Below are 20569 nucleotides of genomic sequence, written 5' to 3'. Positions count from 1 at the left end.
AATATGGGAGAGAAATGGAAGAAAAATTAAAATTTTGTGCAACAGACATATTATAAGAGGAAATATTCTTCACAGAGCCATATCTCAGATCCTACTTGTGCTTAGACTAAAGGTAACTCTGGATATTAGTCCTTTACATCTGCATAGCTCAGCTTTGCACCGGGCCACCATACCCTTATTATGGTTGGTGAAGTGGGTGGCGGTTCTTCTCCCTGGCCCCTGGAGCAAGGTTCTGAGCCATTATGTGGGGCGGTGGGCTCATGCAAATGCGTTCCCTGCTGCCCCTTCCCACCACAAGTGGCTTTTTGTCTAGCCTGTTTGTGTATCTTGCTGCTCCTCCTCTCTCCTGTAGTACCCTAAAGTTATATAGCAACCCCTGTGGAGCTGCTGTGGGAGAAGGAAGGAGGCAAGAGCTGGGTCTCAAAATTAGTTCCCTTCTCCATTCCTCCCCCCAAAAAGATCCCCTTGTCTCATTCCTAAGTACAAGCATTAGGTATTGACACCCAACTCACTAACAGTGAGCAGGGAAGGAAACTAGGCCTAAAAGATGTGCTTTGTATGTGCATTTCCTTTCTGATGTAATCTTTCATAACTCCGTTGGGGTAGAGATGTAAAGTGATCTGCAAGAGTCAGGAAGGAATTTTACTGCCATGTAGAGTATTGCACTTTAGGCAATATAGATGGTGTGGGCTGCTTCACCTTCTGAGGCAGGATACAAGATTTTGATTAACAATATGTAATATGTGCACCATGATGAAATGCAGTAGTTGTTTGTGAATTTACAATCTAAGCCACCAGGCTATTTGTCACTAAAAACTAAACTACAGGAAGTTATTTTAGATTTGGAGAAGACCAGTGTATTTCATATTAATAGGCTGACCATGTGCCATTATGCAGCTGACATTAAGATATACAGTAAAACTACTAATTCATACAAATTAAATGTATCCTTGCTAGACAGATGCCCATAGCATTTATGAAAGATGAGGGAACCCAGCTATTTTTAACAGCAGCAAGTTTCTGTTGTAGTGTAGTGTTTTTTAATGTAAAAGCTTCACTTCTAGATATTGAATTTGACTTCCCTGTACCTTTATAAAGAGAAGAATTTGAAAGCCTAGTCATAATTCAAAAATTGTGCTGCACACAGTGTTGGAACACACTTCAGTATTCAGTCTACCAGTGCAATTTTTTAACTTTTTTGTTTTTTATAAATTTCCAAATATGTTTAATAATACAGCTCTGCATGGGAGCAGAGAGTGTAGTCCCACATTTAGAAGAGTGGACTTGGTATGCGGATATTTGGGTATATTCATAGCTGTACTCCATCCTCAGTGTATGACACCGAGCAAAAGTCAGCCCCTGTCCCAGTTACCTGTCTGTAATATGAATATTGTATTTAACTGCCTCTCACGGGTGGGATTTGTTAAAATGTATTCAGATGCAGGGAACTACACCTCTACCCCGATATAACGCAGCCCGATATAACACAGGTTCCCACAGAACACGGTAAAGCTCTGACACGCTGCTTTGAGCAGCATGTTAAGGGTGCCACGCTGGGCCCGGGCTGGGGCTGAGGGGTTGGATAAGGGGCAGAGGGTCTCGGGGGCGGTCAGGGGCTCCCCCCCAGGGTCTCAGAGGCAGGAGCTGCGGGGGAGCAATTTTGGGGGCCCCGCAGTCCTAGAGTTGCCCGGGGGATTAGCAGGAGGCTGGGAGCAGCCCGCTCCACTTCCCTTGCCCCGGCCCCAGCTGTGTTGCTGGGGAAGGGGGCTTGAGGGAAGGGATCCCCCCCGCACTCACCGGCAGCGGTGGAAGTGGAACAGCCCGGCCCCAGCCCGCTCCACTCCGCTAGCTCCCAGCCGCGGTGCTCCACTTCCCATTGCAGGTGAGTGCGGGACCTTCCCCCACCCCCAAGCAACAGGGCTGGGGCTGGGGCTGAGGCAAGGAAAGCGGAGCGGGCTGGGGCTGCATCACTCCGTTTCCCGCCGCCAATGAGTGCAGAGGGCAGCCTTTCCCCAACCTCCCAGCACTCACTGGCGGCGGGAAGCGGAGCACCACAGCTGGGAGGTGGCAGCGCTCCGCTTTCCACCGCAGGTGAGTGCAGGACCTTTCCCTAACACCCCCGCCTCCTGGGGCCAGGGCAAGGAAAGCAGAGCAGACTGGGGCCACGTCACTCCGCTTCCTGCCGCAGGTGAGTGGCTAGGGATCAGAGCAGTCGGGACAGGGAGCAGGGGGTTGGGTAGGGGGTGGGGTCCTGGGGGTGATTAGGGACAGGGGTCTCTGGAGGGGACAGTCTGGGAACAAGGAACAGTGGGGGCCAAACCAAGTTCAATATAACCCGGTCTCACCTATAAAGCAGTGTATTTTTGTCTCTCGATGACTGCCTTATATCCGAGTAGAGGTGTATATAAGTTCAATGTAGTGTGTGTTTATTTGGGGTTTTATTCATTTATTTTGTATCCTAATGGTAATGCTCTGAGCCTTCCATGTGGGAACACAGTATTGCTCGATGTTTGAGATTTACTCCTGGAAAATTAACAAGCAATACTGATGGTCTCCAGAGGAGTTCTGGTCCAGGAGGATGGTGCATATGACTTGGGTTTACAGGGGTGAGGGATTTTAATTGGTGGAAGTGGGAGTCCACAAGGCTCCAACAGGACTGAAGAGTCCCTTGGAATAAAAAGAACACAAAAGGCAACCTTAACATTGCATTAACCTTAGAAAACATGAATGAAATCCTGGCTCCATTGAAATCAATGAGATCTTTGCTATGGACTTCAATGAGACCAGGATTTCACCTCATATATACAGTGAACTGTTTCTAAAAAATAAGTCTGAAAATACTTAAAAAGTTAAGCAGAGGTGCAACCCAGAACTGTAGGTAAAACTTTGGTGTGAGAAAAAATAGGAGCAGTCTAGCATAACAAGACATGGCTTTTCTGTGGAATCCTCTTTACCTTAGTACCCCCTCCAAACTCTGACTAGGCTTACCTTGATCAACTTGTGAGAGCTGAGAAGATTACAAGACATGGTTGCAGGCTGGTGACTTTTTTGAGTAATTTGAATTCCCTGGATCACCAGGGAATGAGCTAAGGACTAGAAATAAAATCAGAGACTGAATTCTCTGTTGGCCCAAGCAAATGCAACTCCAGTGAGGTTGAGTTGGCACTGCACTCATTTACACCAGCAATGCATTTTACCCAAGTGTTTCATCTACAGTATTGCCAGCCCCAGACATTCAGAAATCGAAATCATGATCTGGGCCCCAAAAATCATGAGATTTAAAAAAAGAAATAAATAAATTTTGGATTATTTGTATTTGCCTTCTAGTTTTGGAGCCTTCAGGATGCACTCGGTTCATATATTCAAGCTTTTTCTCTGCAGCCACGAGGGCTTGAAACTTGTTTTAAATGTAAGTTGAGGAGTTGGGGCTTTAAGTAATGCATCAGATATCAGAAGGCTCATGATAAAATTGTGTGAGTTGGCAACACAGCACCTAACACTGATCAGTACGTTTATTAGGCAGGACAGCAACCACAGAACACTAGGTAGTCTCAGATGGTCACCCATGCTGCCATTAAAACCAGCCTAAACCTGCTAACCTTTAGAAAGATGAGTAAAACCAACTTTTTAAGCATGCCATTGCAAATTTAGTGTTATTTACTGAAGCAAAATTAAATACGCCTCAGGTGACAGTTTGGAAATTTGAGGGATGATGTGACAATAAGAGGATGCTATCCCTGAGTAACAGCTCCAACAGATCCCAACGCTTGCCCTGATTAATAAGCTTACTTCTGAGAGAGCTAGTAGTGACCTTGATATTTAGGTTGCCTAACAGTTTCCATTACAAAAATTCTTTTAAGGCTTCACTTTTTCTAACACCTCTATTATCTGCAGCAGGCCTTTAAAATTCAGTAGAGAGAAAACCCTCAGGCTATAGAAGTGCCTTTTCTTTGTCCCAGGAAATTCTATTCAGCTGTAGCTAAGATACAGATTGTTAAAAATCATGATTTTCCCTGCTCTGGTATGTGTTGTTTTCTTCAGGAACATTTTGGAAGCATGACAAAATAATAACTGAACACAACCATTTGAAAGATTCTGGGCTTATGGTGGCATGAAGGTCCCAGAAAGTGCAGTGGCACACACTGCATTGAGAATCCTGGGTTGCTGCTGGAGCAGCAGTGGGAAGTGGTAAGCCATATTGAGCTCCCTCCAACTCTCACCACAGCATTATACCTGGCACGTTGCCCCAGAATTCCATCACCATCCCTCCCTCTCTGAAGGGGCACCAAATTGAGCAGGTGCTCCCCCAGTTCCTGGGTTTGTGGGAAAAGACCCAGGCTAGGATCCCTCCATAAGTGTCTTGGACTAAGTGTACATAGCCCCAGCCCATTCCTCCCCTTTTGAAACACAACATGGCATAGAAGCACTCCAGCTCCTAAGGAGTGGGAAAGAGAAAGGGCTGGACTGGGCTCCCTCTGAACCCTGCACATGGAACCGGAATCCTATTTTCCTGCTCCAGATGATAACCTCCTCCTAATTAGCTATTAGCTAATGTTAGGTCCTGTACCTCAAACTGTGCTGCAGTGCTGAAAGTTTTGTGTTCAAACCTTGATAATGATGCACAATGGAGGGATTGTTACAGTTGTACATAACAGAATTTATTTTTACATTTTAAAAAAACTGGGAAATTACATACAATAACCTGTGTATATGGATTATGAGATAGTCTTTAATTACATGACCACATACTATTTTTCCACAGCAGTCTGGTTCATTCAGGGCACAGGATGATCCACAAAGGGGTAGAATTAAGGCTGTATGAGCGCCTGCAAATCTGGCATTTCCTAATGTTTGAATGCTTGATTTTCCAACTTAAACATCTTTCTTTTAATATATTTTTCTTTGTAATGTAGTACTGTATATACACTTGTTGACCAGTAAAGTCTTAATGATTGCAAAATCCACCCTTGCTTTCCCTTTCTGTTTAATATGAAACCTTCTGAAATCCCTCTTGTTCCCCTGCAGACTCCTCTGGAATTCCTTACATTAGAGCTGTCAGAAGGATTAGGAATCTGCTGTGTAAACATTTGATGTACGCCAGCATGTTTCCAAAGTGATAACAAAATTCATTTACCGTTGATGCCCAATATGTGATATTTTAATGTTCATACATTTTTTCTAAACAGCAGTTTTCTTTTGGTTTTTTGGAACAAGGGTTCATCTTGTTGGACTACCTACATGCCATGTTTGGAGTTCTAAAAATTGACTTCTCTGAATACACCCCTTTTTTTTAAATGTAATAAGTATAGAAAGCATCTTCTTACACTGAAAACCATGGTTTCCTTCAAACTTTCAAAAAGCATTCATTTAGAATGAGAAATGTATTTACTAGAGCCCTGATGGTGAGAATCATGTGTCAAGCCTAACCAATTGTATGAGGAGATATTCATTTTAAATTTTAAGTGATATCTGTACGGGAGTTGGTGAAAACTCTTTCTGCCATCACAGCATCTGCAAAGTCCTAAACTGCAGAACTGTTTGGGGCAGTGGCCCTGCCAAATCGTAGTTATTGTCACACTGTTGTAAAGTGGAATCCCTTCCAGTTGTGAGGATTTTATGTTGCTGAAGGAAATCATTTGGATCTGTTACTGAGCCTCTGTTGTGGCAAAGCTATGTCTTGAGGGAATACATTCTATGTCTGCTCCACTTGAATTGAGGTCATTGTTGCTCACTGAAGTGGTGACAGAGCTGCAGGCTGTAGTTTATAAACTAGACCCAAATTTTTCCTAACAGAGGAATGCCAGCAAGGAAGTCTTGTGTTCTCTGTCGGTGAAGATTCTCAGTGCCTCCCTTCAGAAGAGCAGCCTCTAAGAAACATTCTTGAGGCATCACTTGATGTGGAAAATGTTTCCAGCTATGGACCTGTTTTGAATCTTTATTTGGGCTGATTGAGAAGATTATAACAGGGTAAATCAGATAGCCTCCAGAATTCTCAGAGTTTCTTGACTTCATGCAGTAGCGTTTCAGGTTTCAGTAAGGTACATAAATTGCACTAATAGTGCTGGTTAATGATCTTTTCCTGACAGTGAATGAAGGTCACGACCATGCTGATCTTATCTTTTTCCTTTTTTTTAAGCTCTCTTCTACCTACCATGCTGTTGATCATGAAGTTTCTTGACACATCTGTGGTTCATACCCAGAGGTACGTGGAGCCACTCTATTTCTTTCTTTTTTAAAAGATCCCAGCACGATACTATTAGGTGATTAACCGCTCCTCCTCTCCTATGATGACTCCATCCATTTCCCTTTTCCTCTAGGCTTCTAGATAGCTCCGTGACTTACTTATGATTGACTAACAGGGATAGCAAGAATTTTGATGCTCCCATCACTTCCCATTTAACTTTGGAATAGGTATAATTTTCATTCACAGTTTGAGATTAGAGCCTAATGTTTCTAGTAAAAAAAAAACCTTCCCAATGTGTGTTCTATTAGTGTAAATGCTTCAAAATCACAGAGAAGTTGAAAAATGGGAAAACCCTGTAAAGCAACCCTGGCATTCTTGCTCGATTTATTCTCTTTCAGAGCATGCTGCCAGGGTTCTCCATTTTCCTCCACAGATTTTGCAAAGCTGGTGTGTGGAGGGTTATGAGGATGGGGTGGTGGAGATTGAATTTTGTTGCTTTGGTCAGGTAAATAGTTTTGTTTTAGATTTTCATTTCTTGTGTGTATTCTTTTGTACAAGAATCTAGAACTGTTATATGTACTTTCAAAGGAATGGTGTGTGTGTGTGTGTGTGTGTGTGTACACATAAACCTGGACTGTGTGCTCTTGATATACAGTGACCTCAGTTCAGCTGCACAGAATACAAGTTAGCACAGACTTTGGTTCAGAATGTTTAAACTGCACCTTCCCCTCCCTCGTCCTTTCTTCTCTCTCTCTCTCCCTCCCTCTTCTTAGTTCTACAGTGCACACATAGCTTGTTGTATTTGCATATATGTAGTAAGGCTGTGTAATAAAATATCCTGTTCGTAATGAAAAAGTACCAGGATACAGAGTTTTAAGACTACTCTTGAATTTTTGTGATTACTATCTGGGTATGCAATATACACACATTCTTGCATACTTTTTACTGTTGCGTATCATCTTTCATCCCAAAGCGCTTTCCAAAAAGTAGCATATACGTATAATCCCACTGAAATTCAACCACCTCTTGGTTGGAAGGCAACAGTCAGTTAGTGCACTGTATGGCCAACCATAAAGGTTAACAAAGTAACTCAAACAGGGAAGAGTTCTGGGTAACAGCACCAGCACAAACCTCTTCTCTAGTACCATAGCATATATAATATCCAGGCAGAGCAGACAGGAACTTTTAAGGTCTTCTCTGAGAAGGACACACAGTGAACTGTATAGAATTTAATTCATCTGCCCCAGAAGAATGAAGGGCTAAGTCAACCCTGCCGAGATTTGAACCTATGATACCAGGGAGTCTATATATGACAAATCTGACTTCTCCAACAATGTATAAGATTGGGAAGGCTGGATGATAAAACCATGCTTTACATCAAATTGAAGCCTGTGTATTGGCTCCAGACCTTTTCTCAGTAGGTGCAGGCTAGTATTTTAATGATTTCAGCTTAATGAATGTGGGACTGTACTAGATACATCCTCCCAGTTTGACAGCAAATCGTTGATAACCACTCTCTGAGTATAGTCTTTGAACCAGTTTTGTACCCACCTTATACTAATTTCATTTAGATCACATTTCCCTAGTTTGCTTATGAGAATGTTGCATGGGACTGTGTCAAAAGCCTTACTAAAATCGAGATGTATCACATCTGCTGCTTCCCCCCTATTCACTAGGCCAGTAGCCCTGTCAAAGAAGGAAATGAGGTTGGTTTGGCATGATTTGTTCTTGACAAATCCATACTGGCTGTTCCTTCTAACCCTATTATACTCTAGATCATCTAGATGCCTATAAATTGATGATTTAATAATTTGTTCCAGTATCTTTCCAGGTATCAAAATTAGGCTGATTTGTTCATAATTCCCCGAGTCCTCTTTTTTTCACCATTTTAAAGATAGGTGCTATGTTTGCCCCTCTCCAGTCTTCTGGAATCTCACCCATCCTCCAAGAGTTCTCAAAAGTAATTGCTAATGGTTCTGAGATTGCTTCAGCTAGTTCTTTAAGTACTGTAGGATTACTTTTATCAGGTCCTGCTGACTGAATACATCTAACTTATCTAATATTCTTTAACCTGCTCTTTCCCTATGTTGGCTTGTAGTCCCTCCCTCTTGTTAATGCTAATTGTGTTGAGTATCTGGTCACCATTAACTTTTTTAGCGAATACTGAAGCAAAATAGACATTAAACACCTCAGCTTTCTTGATGTCATCCATTATTAGCTCTCCTTCCCCACTGAATACAGTACCTAAACTTTCCTTAGTCATTGTCTTGCTCCTTTTGTATTTAAAGAACCTTTTCTTAATTACTTTTATGTCACTTGCTTGTTGTCATGCTATCTGGAGTGGCTCACAACTGTGAGTGCCTACCTCAGGGCAGACTGTCAGAAAATAGGGCAGGCACCTCAAACTCGTGGTATGTTCTATAATTAGATTTCATCAAGCCAGTGACAAAGGTGAACTCCTGGATAACTATACCAGTCTTAACGTGGAGTCACAGACAGTCCACTTAGACTTTCCAGTCTATCTTGCCACCCAGACAATCTGGACTTTGTGATAAATTGTAATAAATTGCCCTGGGAGGTTGTAGGATCTCTATAATTGGAGATTTTTAAGAACTGGTTAGACAAACACCTGTTAGGAATGATCGAGTTAATACTAGAGAGCAGGGGACTCGACTGGATGATCTCTCAAGGTCCCTTCCGATCCTATGATTCTATGATAAAATGGTTACTTACACCAAAAATCACATCACATTTAGATTGCTTCCAGTCCCAAGAGACCAGTCACTTACCCCAGATCAGTTGGTACTCTAAATCAATGATTCTCAAACTTTTTTCTTCATGGACCACTTGAAAATTGCCGAGGGTCTCAGCAGACCACTTAATGATCTTTCCAAATGTTGTTTGTACCGTTAGCTAACTATTGTAAAGCACTTTGGATAAAAGCGCTATATAAAAAAACCTTAATAATTGTTTTTTTGTTCTACAAATAAAAGCACATAACTCATATTTTAATATCGGTAGTCTTACCTTCTAATGTGATGGATGTGCCCTCTCTCCCTCGCTGCAGCAGCCCTCGAGCTAGGGCTGGTAAGGAGAGGGGTCTCTTCGCTGCCACGGCAGCCCCAGAGCTGAGGCTGGGAAGGAGGAGGGGGTCTCTCCCTCGCCACAGCAGCCACAAAGCTGAGGCTGGAAAGGAGGAGAGGGTCTCTCCCTTGCCACAGCAGCCACAGAGCTAATGCTGGGTAGGAGGGCTGTTTCTCCCCAGCAGCCGCAGCCAGTGCCGTAACAAGGGCAAGGCGAGTGAGGCACTTGCCTCAGGCGCGCAGAGCAGAGGGGCGCAGCTCTACCGCGATGGGCAGAGCTTCAACGGCAGCTCTACCACCACTGCTTCTTCGGCGGCAGATCCCTGAGTCCGTCTCGGAAGGAAGGACCTGCTGCCGAATTGCCACCGCCGCCTCATTCATTCTTCGGCGGCAATTTGGCAGCGGGTCCCTGAGTCCGTCTCAGAGGGAAGGACCTGCCGCCAAATTGCCACTGCCGCTTCATTCATTCTCCGGCAGCAATTCTAGGTAGCCTAATGGGTTGCACCGGCTCTGCTTAGGCTATTCTGTTGTACTTCTCCTTAGCAGTTTGTCCTTGTTTCTACTTTTTGTAGGATTCCTTTTTGATTTTTAGGTCATTAGAGAGCTCGTGATGGAGCCATACTGTCCTCTTACGATTCTTCTTATCTTTACTTTGTTTTGGGGTAGTTGGCAGTTGTGCCGTTAATATCTCCTTCAGAGACTGCCAGCTCTCCTGAACTCCTTTTTCCCTTAGATTGTCTTCCCATGGAAGTTTACCTACCAGTTCTCTGCGTTTGTTAGTCTATTTTTTAAATCCATTACCCTTATTCTTCTGCTCTCACTCCTTCCTTTTCTTAGAATCATGAAATCTATCATTTCATGATCATTTTTACCCAAATTGCCTTCCACTTTCAGATCTGCTACCAATTCCTCCCTGTTGGTCAAAATCAAATCCAAAATGGCTGTTCCCCTGGTTATTTCCTCCATTTTCTGCAACAAAACATTGTCCACAATATATTCCAGGAACTTATTTGAAATTTTATGTTTTGTTATATCATTTTTCAAAAAGATGTCTGGGTAATGAAAGTTCCCCATTACTACCAGGTTTTGTGTTTTGGATATTTGTTCTAGAAATACCTCATCCACCACTTCTTCCTGATTTGGTGGTCTGTAGTCAAATCTCCTTTCTTTTATCCTCCCATCACTCAAAAACAGTTGATGGGACTTTGATCAAACTTTCCTTTAAAAATATATCACATTAGAAAATTTCAACCTGAAAGGTAGAAGCTTTAGGGAGCTATGAGCTTCTCAATACAAAGCTCATCCTGAGAAGTGTTTTGTAGCCTTATCTACAATAGTCTCTACCTTTAGCCTGCTATAGGCCCTAGTTCAGCACATCACTTAAGCATGTGCTTAAATCTCACTAAAGTCAGTGGAACTTAAGTAAGTGCTTTCTGCTTTAGGAACATAATGAACAAACTTATAGCTGGGGCCTAAGCCAAGATCTATTGAAGCCAATGAAAAGACTCCCATTGACTTCAAATGAGTGTTGGATCAGCCTGCAGTGCATCAGAATGAGTTTATCTAAATACATATGCAAATTCTGTTTATAATCAGATTTTTAATTGCAAGTTTCTTAGATCAATATGGTATATATGTTAGTCTATACAATTATTTATTATTTTAAGGCCAGATCATGCTTGCTCTATTCAGATGAATATTTCCATTAATTTCAGTTGGTCTAGCTGCATGAGTAAAGTGATTAAGATTTAGACCCTAGCCTTTTGAATACTCAAGTATATAGGCAATCTAAGAATAAATTAATTGGCTGTTATTGTGTTACAGGCATGCAGTATATGAAATAATGCTTTGGAAATCGCTTTACTAGTAATGATTATAGTACTTCTAGTAGTTATACTAGCAATTTTAGGTTAATTATTTGATATTAAGGGATTGCTGAGGTTCATACTGTCAATATATTATACATCTTTATCATATCCTATAAATGTTTGGCTTATATTATGAATTTTTGGAAAAAGAAGTATAGGATACCTAAATGATTTGAACGATGCAATTTGTAATTGACTTAAGTAATGTTTAAAACTCAGAAGACATTTTAGTACAATAATGGCAATTTTTCAATGTGAATGTCAGCTGTGCCCTAACTTCATACATTTGTGTGGCACTCATTTTAATGTACTCCTAATTAATAAGAGTACATTTTTTATCTTTCACCAACAGTCTCCTTAACTTCATTGTGACTAATTACATGCACTGTACAACGCTGGAAACAGCTTTTAAAAGTCTCTCATTATATCACTCAGATTCATTTTTATTTTTTATCACTACAATTTCCCAAATACTTAATTTAAAAGGGCAGTGACTTGTTTTGTTTAGATTTATATTTTGGACTTTTACATTGTTTTTTACAGTTTAGGGTTGAATATTAGTGCTTGTGACAGCAAGGCATGTCAGCTGCTGCCAATGGCTTCACTCTAGCAAGCTTGTCCATTAGAGTTTTGGTGTTGCGCCTTAGTCCTGTGATACAGCACAAATGCACAGGCATATGTTTGGCCTTGGGCAAAGATTGCCCATTATGCCAAACAGGTTTATGAGCTTGATAGGTGAAAACATTCTCTAGATACTAGACAGATCATTATACATGAGAGTGTGAGTTAAGACCAAGGAGAGCTTTCCTAACGATGCTAGGGGATTTAGCAGCACAAGTCCCACAGAAGTCATTCGGACTTGTGCTCCTAAATCCTTTCACCTTAACTAACACTCTCATATGTACAGGTCTGTATAGTATGTAGAGAATAAGCTCAGTGGACTTTGTGAGGACTTATGCTCCTAAACCTCTTTGCCTCTTTTGAAAATCTGCCCCTAAGATCTTGCCCATCACTCTAAATTTTCTGATTGTTTAAAGCCAAGCCTGTAATGTTATTTAAATCTAAGGGTGTGTGCGTAGAGGTCTGAAAAGCTACAATATATTTTCAAAGTTCTGTGATGGGGCAGTCTTAACCCAGAGTAGAAGCGTCACCAAAAAAAGAGGTGGGTGCATGGCTTTTGTGGGGAAAAAAACTGCTGTACAAACTACATTATATGAAAATGAATGTTACACTAACTGCAATTGAATTCTAGATAATACATTTTACCTCTTGTAGAAACCTTGCCTTGAAATGCTGAAAATTGTCTGCAGAGGAGCTGAAGTTAGTTAAATACTGGAACAACTGCTGATTTATTTGCATCTTTCAACATGACCAATCCCCAGTAAGTACCATATGAGAAAGTTACAAATGCTTTTCCATTCAATGAGTCAAATCCCATTCACGTAAAATCCTCTGTGCCAAATTCTCCTGATCCCAAGGAGGTTACATCAGTATTGCTGGGAGGAGAATTTTAAGTATGGGATAAGAGATGCAGGATTTGCTCAGTTGTCTGTGGTCCCAGAATTAGTGCAAAAACAACTAAATGAATATTGTAAACTTTTCTGAAGTATTGTTAATAGTGAATTACCAAGAACTAATATATAAAATTATTTTCAGGTCTATCTAAATTTTTGTTTTCCTGCCAACAAGCCTGTGTTAAGACTATTTGTCAACACTGTGTCATTTGCATTTTCACTGTCACTTCATTATCTAGCTCTCATTTAATCTACTTAAGAATCCAAAAGGGTAAAAAAAAACAAAACAGTTGGAAGCTAAAAGGGCTTCTCTAACACTTTTCAGTTTGTTCTATAATACCGGTAGTCAGACTGTGGTCCACTTCCAAAATAGAAGCCAGCATCTTCAGTTAGTATGTGGTACAAAAGCATTAAATCAGAGAAGAGAAGAGTCTGGCCAAATACCAGAAAAAAAATCTCCTACTAATTAGATCTTTTTAGACAGTGAAATAATTTTCAGTGGAAGTGGTAAAAGTCTCATTCCTTGAGACATGTAAAATTAGATTGGACAAAGAACTAAAAAAAGAGATACTGGCTAGATGACCCAAAGGATCTTTTGCACTAATTTCTATGATTGTGTGAAACAATCATAGGTCATTGCAAGCCTTTTACTTCAGTCATAATAGTGTCTTCACATTGTTAAAGTGACCTTCCCAGGTAATCCGTGCAGTGGTACTACTCCATTGTAATTCTAATGCTTAGACTCTGAGCAATACTGCCTTTTCCCACCTCTTCAACTTAGACTTCTGTCCTTCTTCATCCACATCTTATGTTCCTGCCTCCAAACTCTTACAAGACACACAATTTAGGCAAGAGCTCTTCTAAATTATTCAGGTTTTGTGAGAAAGATGAAGTCTTATTCAGGTTGGTTGAATAACTGAAGGATTATAATAGGCTCTTTTTAAAAAAAATCAGTGCAACTTTTGCAGTCAAATAAGAAAGGAAAGTTGCGTGTAAGGCACTTTTTAACTGTATCCCTAAGAAAGAAAAATACCTTCCCAACCATCACACCTATCTGTCGAAAACTTGAATGAGAGAGCCTGGCATTTCTTCAGAATTTAACAAGCTCTCCCAGATTAAAGCTAAAGAGGTTTATGGTTACAACACAGTGTGAGTCAAATGGAAAGAGAGGCATTCACTGGAATCTGTAAAGAATCTATCCCTGCTGGGACTTGACAGGCAAACCCTCTACACTAACAAAGTTCTCCATCACATACACTATATATTAAGTACTGGGCAACAACTTATTTTTTCTCTAAGTAAGTGGTATCTTATTGTAAGTCATATAGACTCACATACTTGGTGGTTTTACCCTTGTATGTTTGCATGGAGTTCCCATTAACATTAAGAAGTATAGAGAATGCGTAACCAGTTTTAAAATTATGTTCTACACATATATGGATGGGAAGAATTTATCTGGGATCCTCCTATAATTTTATTCCTCTTCTTACTCAATAACTCTCCTCGAAAATCCTAGAGCATTAGCAACCCTTTCTCTGGTTGAGTAGGGCAAGATGTGGCAGCATTCAGAACTGTTCTAAATATTGACCAGAGGTCATTGAAGGATAATAGAATGTATGTATTACCTTAGAGCGCTGGTTCTCAAACCATGGGGAAGGCTTCCCAATGGAAGCACAGGAATGTGTCAAGGGAGGGGCAAACTGTGCTTCTTTTAAAAAAAAAAAAAAATAAAAAAGCTCTGGCTGTCAGCCCTGGCTGGGTCTGGCTCATGCAGAAAGTCCAGGCACACCAAGATGACGGAGATAAATGGGACAGCCAAAGCCCTGTCCCCCAGGGCTAACAGCTGAAGCACCACCACTTGGGCTCTCTTCCCTCCACCCCCTCAATCCCTCACCAGGAGGCAGCCCAGGCTTGGGTTCTCCTTCCCCTCTTCCCCCACCAACGCCTCAGTCCCTCACCTCAATGCAGCGGGGTTCTGGCTGTCAGCCCCAGAAGAGCAGCAGCAGCAGCGCAGAAGTAAGGGTAGCAATGGGGCACTAAGTCTGTTGTGAAAAGTGATATTGATGAATATTACTTTTCTCATTACCCCCCTTACTATGTGCTGCGGCTGCTGGGTGCCTGGCCAGCAGCCTCTGCTGTGCCTTCAGAACTGGGTGCTGGTATATGTACTCGGGAAGGAGGCATAAACAACTACAGACACCAAGAAGGGCAGCCCAGTCAAATAAGCTTGAGAATCACTGCCTTAGAGTGATTGTAAACTGGTCAGTAAAATGCTTGACCATTGTTCACTGATCTCACTACCAAAAGGAGGGGGTTTAGCTACATGCCTTCATTTCATTGACTCTCTTTTCTAGTTTGCAAGTGTACTTTGCTACGTGGTTCATAGTTTGTTTTTTTTGTGTGTTTGTTGAATATTTATGTTTATATTTTATGTGCATGAAAAGGCTTCAACTCTGCAGTCTGAATCCAATTTTGCCCTTGTGTGCATGTGAGGATCCTGTTAACCTCAGTGGGAGCGACCTTTCACAGATGAAGATAGATTTTGGCACGATATAACATTTCTCCATGTGTATTATCAAAAATGACACACAAATACCAGTAATCAAGCCTTTTGCCTTCATTATGGGAAATTTTAGTCCAGCTACTTGTGGAAGTTTCCCATTTCTTACTGCTTATATTTGTTTCCATTTCCTTATTCACCATTTTTAGGCCTACAATAGAAGCTGGAGTTTCAGAAGTTGAGATAATTTCACAACAAGTGGAAGAGGAGACTAAAAGCTTAGCTCCTGTACAACTTGTTAACTTCACTTATCGAGATTTACCCCTTGCTGCGCTTGATCTCTCTGTGGCAGGGTCCCAGCTCTTGTCAAATTTGGATGAGGAGTACCAAAGAGAAGGGTAAGTACAAAGGATATCCTAAAGGATTTTCATGGTTTACGGAAGAGAAAGCCATGAGATGGAGAGAGAAGGCCAGCCAATTTCACTTGAATCCATTCTAAAAGCATCTTTTTCTAATGTAGCTATTTAGTTGTTTTCAGACTCCTTGTAATAAAGTAATTTCTGGCTCCCAGGTGAACACAGTGCATATTAGGAAACTGCTGTCAGAGAGAAAACTAAAGCTTGGTCCATACTAAAATGTTAGGTCACCCCAGCTACATCACACAGGGGTGTGAAAAATCTACACCCTTCAGCGATGTAGCTAAGCTGACCTAACCCCTGGTATAGATAGTGCTCGGTCAACTGAATAATTCTTCCTTCGACCTAGCTACTGCCTCTTGGGGAGGTGGATTACCTGTTGCGATGGTAGAACCACTCCCGTCAGTGTCTACACCAAAGTACTACAATGGCACAGAAATGCTGTGGCATTCCAAGTGTAATCAAGCTGTAAGTTGAGTCTTTTGCCCTGACTTTTGGCTCTTCCCCATAAAAGCAAAATAAAAAAAAATGCAGAAAAGCCATTCCAGAGGTCCTCTGTGATAGATGCCTCAGGAGAGTGTTCCATGGTGAGATCCACGGGTTAGTGACGGTGGTCCACATGTTTGAGTGGACATTTCCTGACCTGGTGATTATGATTATGCAACACAACCTCCTAAGCCTCATGCAGATTATTTCTGTTTCTAAAAGAAGAATTTGCTCTGGTAGGCTCTGAATGAGGCTGTTGCTATTCAGAATATATATCAAGCATCGGCAACCTTTCTCATGCAGCTCATCAGGGAAAGCCCCTGGCGGGCCGGGCCAGTTGGTTTACCTGCTGCATCCGCAGGTTCGGTCGATCGCAGCTCCCACTGGCTGTGGTTTGCCGTCCCAGGCCAATAGGGGCTGCGGGAAGCGGTGCAGGCCGAAGGATGTGCTGGCCGCTCTTCCTGCAGCCCCCATTGGCCTGGGACAGCGAACCGCGGCTAGTAGGAGCTGCGATCAGCCAAACCTGCGGACGCAGCAGGTAAACAAACTGGCCTGGCCCGCCAGGGACTTTCCCTGACGGGCCGCATGCCAAATGTTGCCAATCCCTGATATATATGCACAATAATGTTGTTGATAGAACAAATGTGCCGATTCTGGCTCCATTTACACAGGGAGTTAAAATCGAGTTCATTATATTTGTTAGAAAATGTCTTTGGAAATGAGAGAATTAAAACACTTACTAAATATACTCTTCAACTGAGTATATTAAAGGTAAAGGAATGTTTAATACTGAATCACAGTATATATGAGAATGGCAAAGCATTTTACCTAGATCCATTATTTTTATAAGTAGTGGTTTATAAGCAGCTACCTTAAAAATTTAACAAACCTAGCACCTTGATTGTCTAAAAGACAGGGAATACCAATAGTGGGTGGAGTGTAGAAGGCTCTGTTCTGCCTTCAAACATATGGATGCAACTTCTGTTGGTCTGAAGGCCAAATTGAGCTTTTTACAAAGGCCAGTTAACAAGTCAAAATTTCAACTGTAATTTACAGGTAAAACAAGTAGCATGTAAACAGATTTTACACATGGTAGTAGTAAGAGTTGTTTATATTTATGCCTGTATCTGTAATTTGCACTCCATGCATCTGAAGAAGTGGGTTTTTTACCCACAAAAGCTTTTATGAATACAGACTAATACAGCTACCCCTCTGATAACTGACTGCACAGTGACTCATTTGGAAAGCTGTCTCCCTTAGTATGCAAATCTATATAAAACTAGCATCACCTTTGATAAGGAGACCAGTTGCCCAACATTGGATTATATAGCTACTGTTCATTACTATTTCAGTTTATATCATACCAAATGTATATAGCTACTTTTACTGCATGATCTATCTACAAACACTTCACAGTAAATCAATCTGAGATTTCAAGATGAAGACATAGAAAGGTTTATATAAGCTTCAAATTGTTGACAATTAAATATGTTTTAATCTACTCTTAGAAATCAGCAAAGATGAGACATCCTTGATCTACACTCAGCAGGTATTCCATGGTGCAGTCAGGAAACAGAATGAGGGGAAAGTTCTTGCCACTAGTTTTTTTCCAAATTGTACTTCATGAGATGTGTTCAGAAATTCCAAACAAGGGAAAATAAATTTCAGTTAGATTATATAAATATGATGTAATACACGTGTGTCTAAAAAGGCACTTTATAATTAATTTGAGTATGCAGGTGCAAGCCTGAGGCTATATTGTTATTGGATAAATATAAAACAAGTTTAGTGCAATTATTCAACCCTTGTAGCTGGAGATTTCACCATCTGAAGCGCCATTCTTCAAGGTCCAAAGATATGTTACAATGGGTACTTCAACTTGCTTGCATCCTGGGTGCAGAAACAGACCTGTCAGTCACGGACAGCAGGGAAATGCCCCTCTCTCTGAAATTCCCACCAGATTTATCTGCCTCTGCAGTGGCCAGTGGCTCAACCAGGCCTCCCTGCTATGAAGCTTTTCTGTGGAAAATTCCAGATTTTATTTCAAATTTCTGACTAGCAGATTGGTTGAAAAATGCGTCTAATTCCCAGTGGTGTCACAGGACTTAATTTGCCTTGTGGGGAGATTGCCCCCTCAACTGTGCTTCCCCTTGGAGGCATTTGCAGTGGTTGGTGCTCCTGCAGGCTTCAGGGAGTGAGTTAGGCTGAAAAAAGTCAGAGGCAAAGGGAAAGGTCTGTGTGGTCTGCTTCACCCTCTTACCTACTGTTTTTTGCGGGAACTTGGCTGTTCTGTGGGCTGAGCGCGGCTTCCTCCTCACAGCCCAAACTGGGCAGGATCACCTCAGTCTATCCGTCCTCAGGCAGGAAGGAAGCTGGGCAGGAGTGGAATAGCCGACTTCAGGGGAAAGCAGCTCCTCCACCCCTCTCTCCACAATGGGAATGACTTCAGAGAGGCAGTGTGCCAGATGGTAGATTACACGTAAATCCCAGTAATCCTCACCAGCAACCATGCTCCCAGCTGTGAAGGTCAGTCACCTCCTCCTCCCCTTTATCTCCCTGCAGGCTGTAGATGTACACAGCACAGACTCTGCCAACTTCACAGACTGCAGCAAGATGTCTTTGGGGCTATCTCCCTCTTCCAGCTGCCACCTCACCTCTATAACAGGCGTCCTGGGATTCCCAGGCTGCCACCTCCAGGGAAAACACACAACCATATGGCCGATCTACTTCCGATGCGGTAGAGAGGGGTACAGCTTCTGTGAAAGCCCATCTTTGAACCTCAGGCCTGTACCTTCCTGAGAGACCCAAAAGGGACCCATGTTGGGTAGAGGACACAATATGTCCCAGCCCCTTTGAAAACAGGGAGATTGCTAGCCACCTGAAATATTTTTGGAGCAGTCTCTGAGCCCAGTTTCTCTTCCCCATCTGAAGCAGGATTATGAAGACAAATTCCCAAAGGGTAATTAATTAAACTTAGTGGTGTTTTCCCTGCTCACCTTCACAGAGTTCAATGTGGCAGATCCATGCAAAAAGAACTGGGCCAGAGACTTGTGCAGACTCCTCTGGGCATGCCTGCACATACGCACACACAAGAGGGAATTCTTCCTTTTTGTGGGGGAAGGCCTGCTGTCTGAATCAGAGTTAGGGGATCAAATAATAAAAATATATTAACAACAAACAAACAAACAAACCAAAAGAAGTGAAGGATAGACTTTTAGGCAGAGTACAGAGTATTGTGAAACTATGCTTAGGACAGTGGTTCTCAAACTTTTGTATTGATGACCCCTTTTGCCCAGCAAGTTTCTGAATGTGACCCCCCCCCCCTTATAAATTGAAAACACATTCTTATATATTTAACACTCTTATAAATGCTGGAGGTGAAGCAGGGTTTGGGGGTGGAGGCTGACAGCTTGCGACCCCCACCTCTCATATAATAACCTTGCAACCCCCTGAAGGGTTACAGCCCCCAGTTTTGAGAACCCCCAGCTTAGAAGGTCTGTAGCTGCCCTGGAACTTACCCTGCAGGCTGGTGCAAAGTCTGTAGTTCAATTACAATGTTAAACAAGTGAAACATAGCCTTGAGAGTCTCCAGGAGGGCTGAATGTAAGTATATAAAGAGTGTCTCTGCAAGAAGGTCAAAGTGTTAGTAGCATGCTCATGTAAAGGAAGTTTTGTGTGAATCTCAACATTAAGTGCTTCCTTAGGGCAACAACCCTTATACATTGAACTCCTGAAAGTCTCATAATACTTCTTATCCATTAAAATACACTGCCTATAGCTACTATATCCAGTCAGACAAGTATTGAAATTGGAAGCTTTCTCAGCTGAGAGAGAGCCAGTTCTGTGCTTCTAATTCAGACAAGTAGTCTTCAACCTGTCCTAGTATTCATTCCTAGAGTAAAGTGAAAAAATATTCTTTCTTCTGTTAAGCATCAAAGTCTAGTCCTTAGGACTACTGACAATCTTAGGCCAGAGAAGTTATATCCCCTGTATTAAGAGTTGATAGGTGGTCACATGACCATCAGTATATAAATTCACCAAAATTTAACATATTGGTTATCTGGTCTTTAACCAATGCCACTTTTTGTCAGAAGGCTTCTCCACACCATAGAGTGCAGGGGAAGATGGAGGATGTATAATATACCTCATTTGGAATGTCCGTACCTAAAAAGATAAGCCTGTTCCTGACCCTGGAGGTACACCACATTGAAAATCCTATTGTAATAGATCCATGGACCTTAGCACTATGAAGAATAGAAAAACATGTGTCTGCCACAGATCAGATAGTGCACTTGTACAGAGGGTGAGAACAAAATAACCAAAAGGTTCTATTCCACCCTCAGTGTTCATGTGATGTTCTCATTAATGCTATTGGGAGTTGTTCATGATATTGGAGAGAGTGGATGCCAAAATAGAAGTGTTTTTGTAAGGGAAATTGTTAACCAGAAATCTACTGAGTGTTTAAAAATGAGTTAAAAGTAGCTTCAGGTGCCACTCCTAATTTTTATGGTTTTATGT

The 20569-nt window shown here is 41.8% G+C and overlaps 1 protein-coding gene across 3 annotated transcripts in view; it reads left to right on the top strand.

Moving 5' to 3' along the window:
- TMEM266 (transmembrane protein 266) overlaps window positions 1–20569 on the top strand; it is a 125470-nt gene that overhangs the window by 25410 nt on the left and 79491 nt on the right. For 2 of the 3 annotated variants that reach the window (XM_032763069.2, XM_075069530.1), the window contains 3 exons: window positions 6137–6202; window positions 12411–12516; window positions 15359–15547. In XM_032763069.2, coding sequence (XP_032618960.1) covers window positions 12503–12516; window positions 15359–15547 — 203 coding nt within the window. In that variant the 5' untranslated portion in view covers window positions 6137–6202; window positions 12411–12502. Of the gene's footprint in view, window positions 1–6136; window positions 6203–12410; window positions 12517–15358; window positions 15548–20569 lie in introns of those variants that run through there. The other variant, XM_032763070.2, reaches the window with a different exon arrangement.

The sequence above is a fragment of the Chelonoidis abingdonii genome, chromosome 9 (assembly GCF_003597395.2).
Source record: "Chelonoidis abingdonii isolate Lonesome George chromosome 9, CheloAbing_2.0, whole genome shotgun sequence".
In the NCBI taxonomy this organism is placed as follows: domain Eukaryota; kingdom Metazoa; phylum Chordata; order Testudines; family Testudinidae; genus Chelonoidis; species Chelonoidis abingdonii.
The sequence above is the reverse complement of the archived record's forward strand: the minus strand, read 5'-3'. Positions and strand labels throughout refer to the sequence as shown.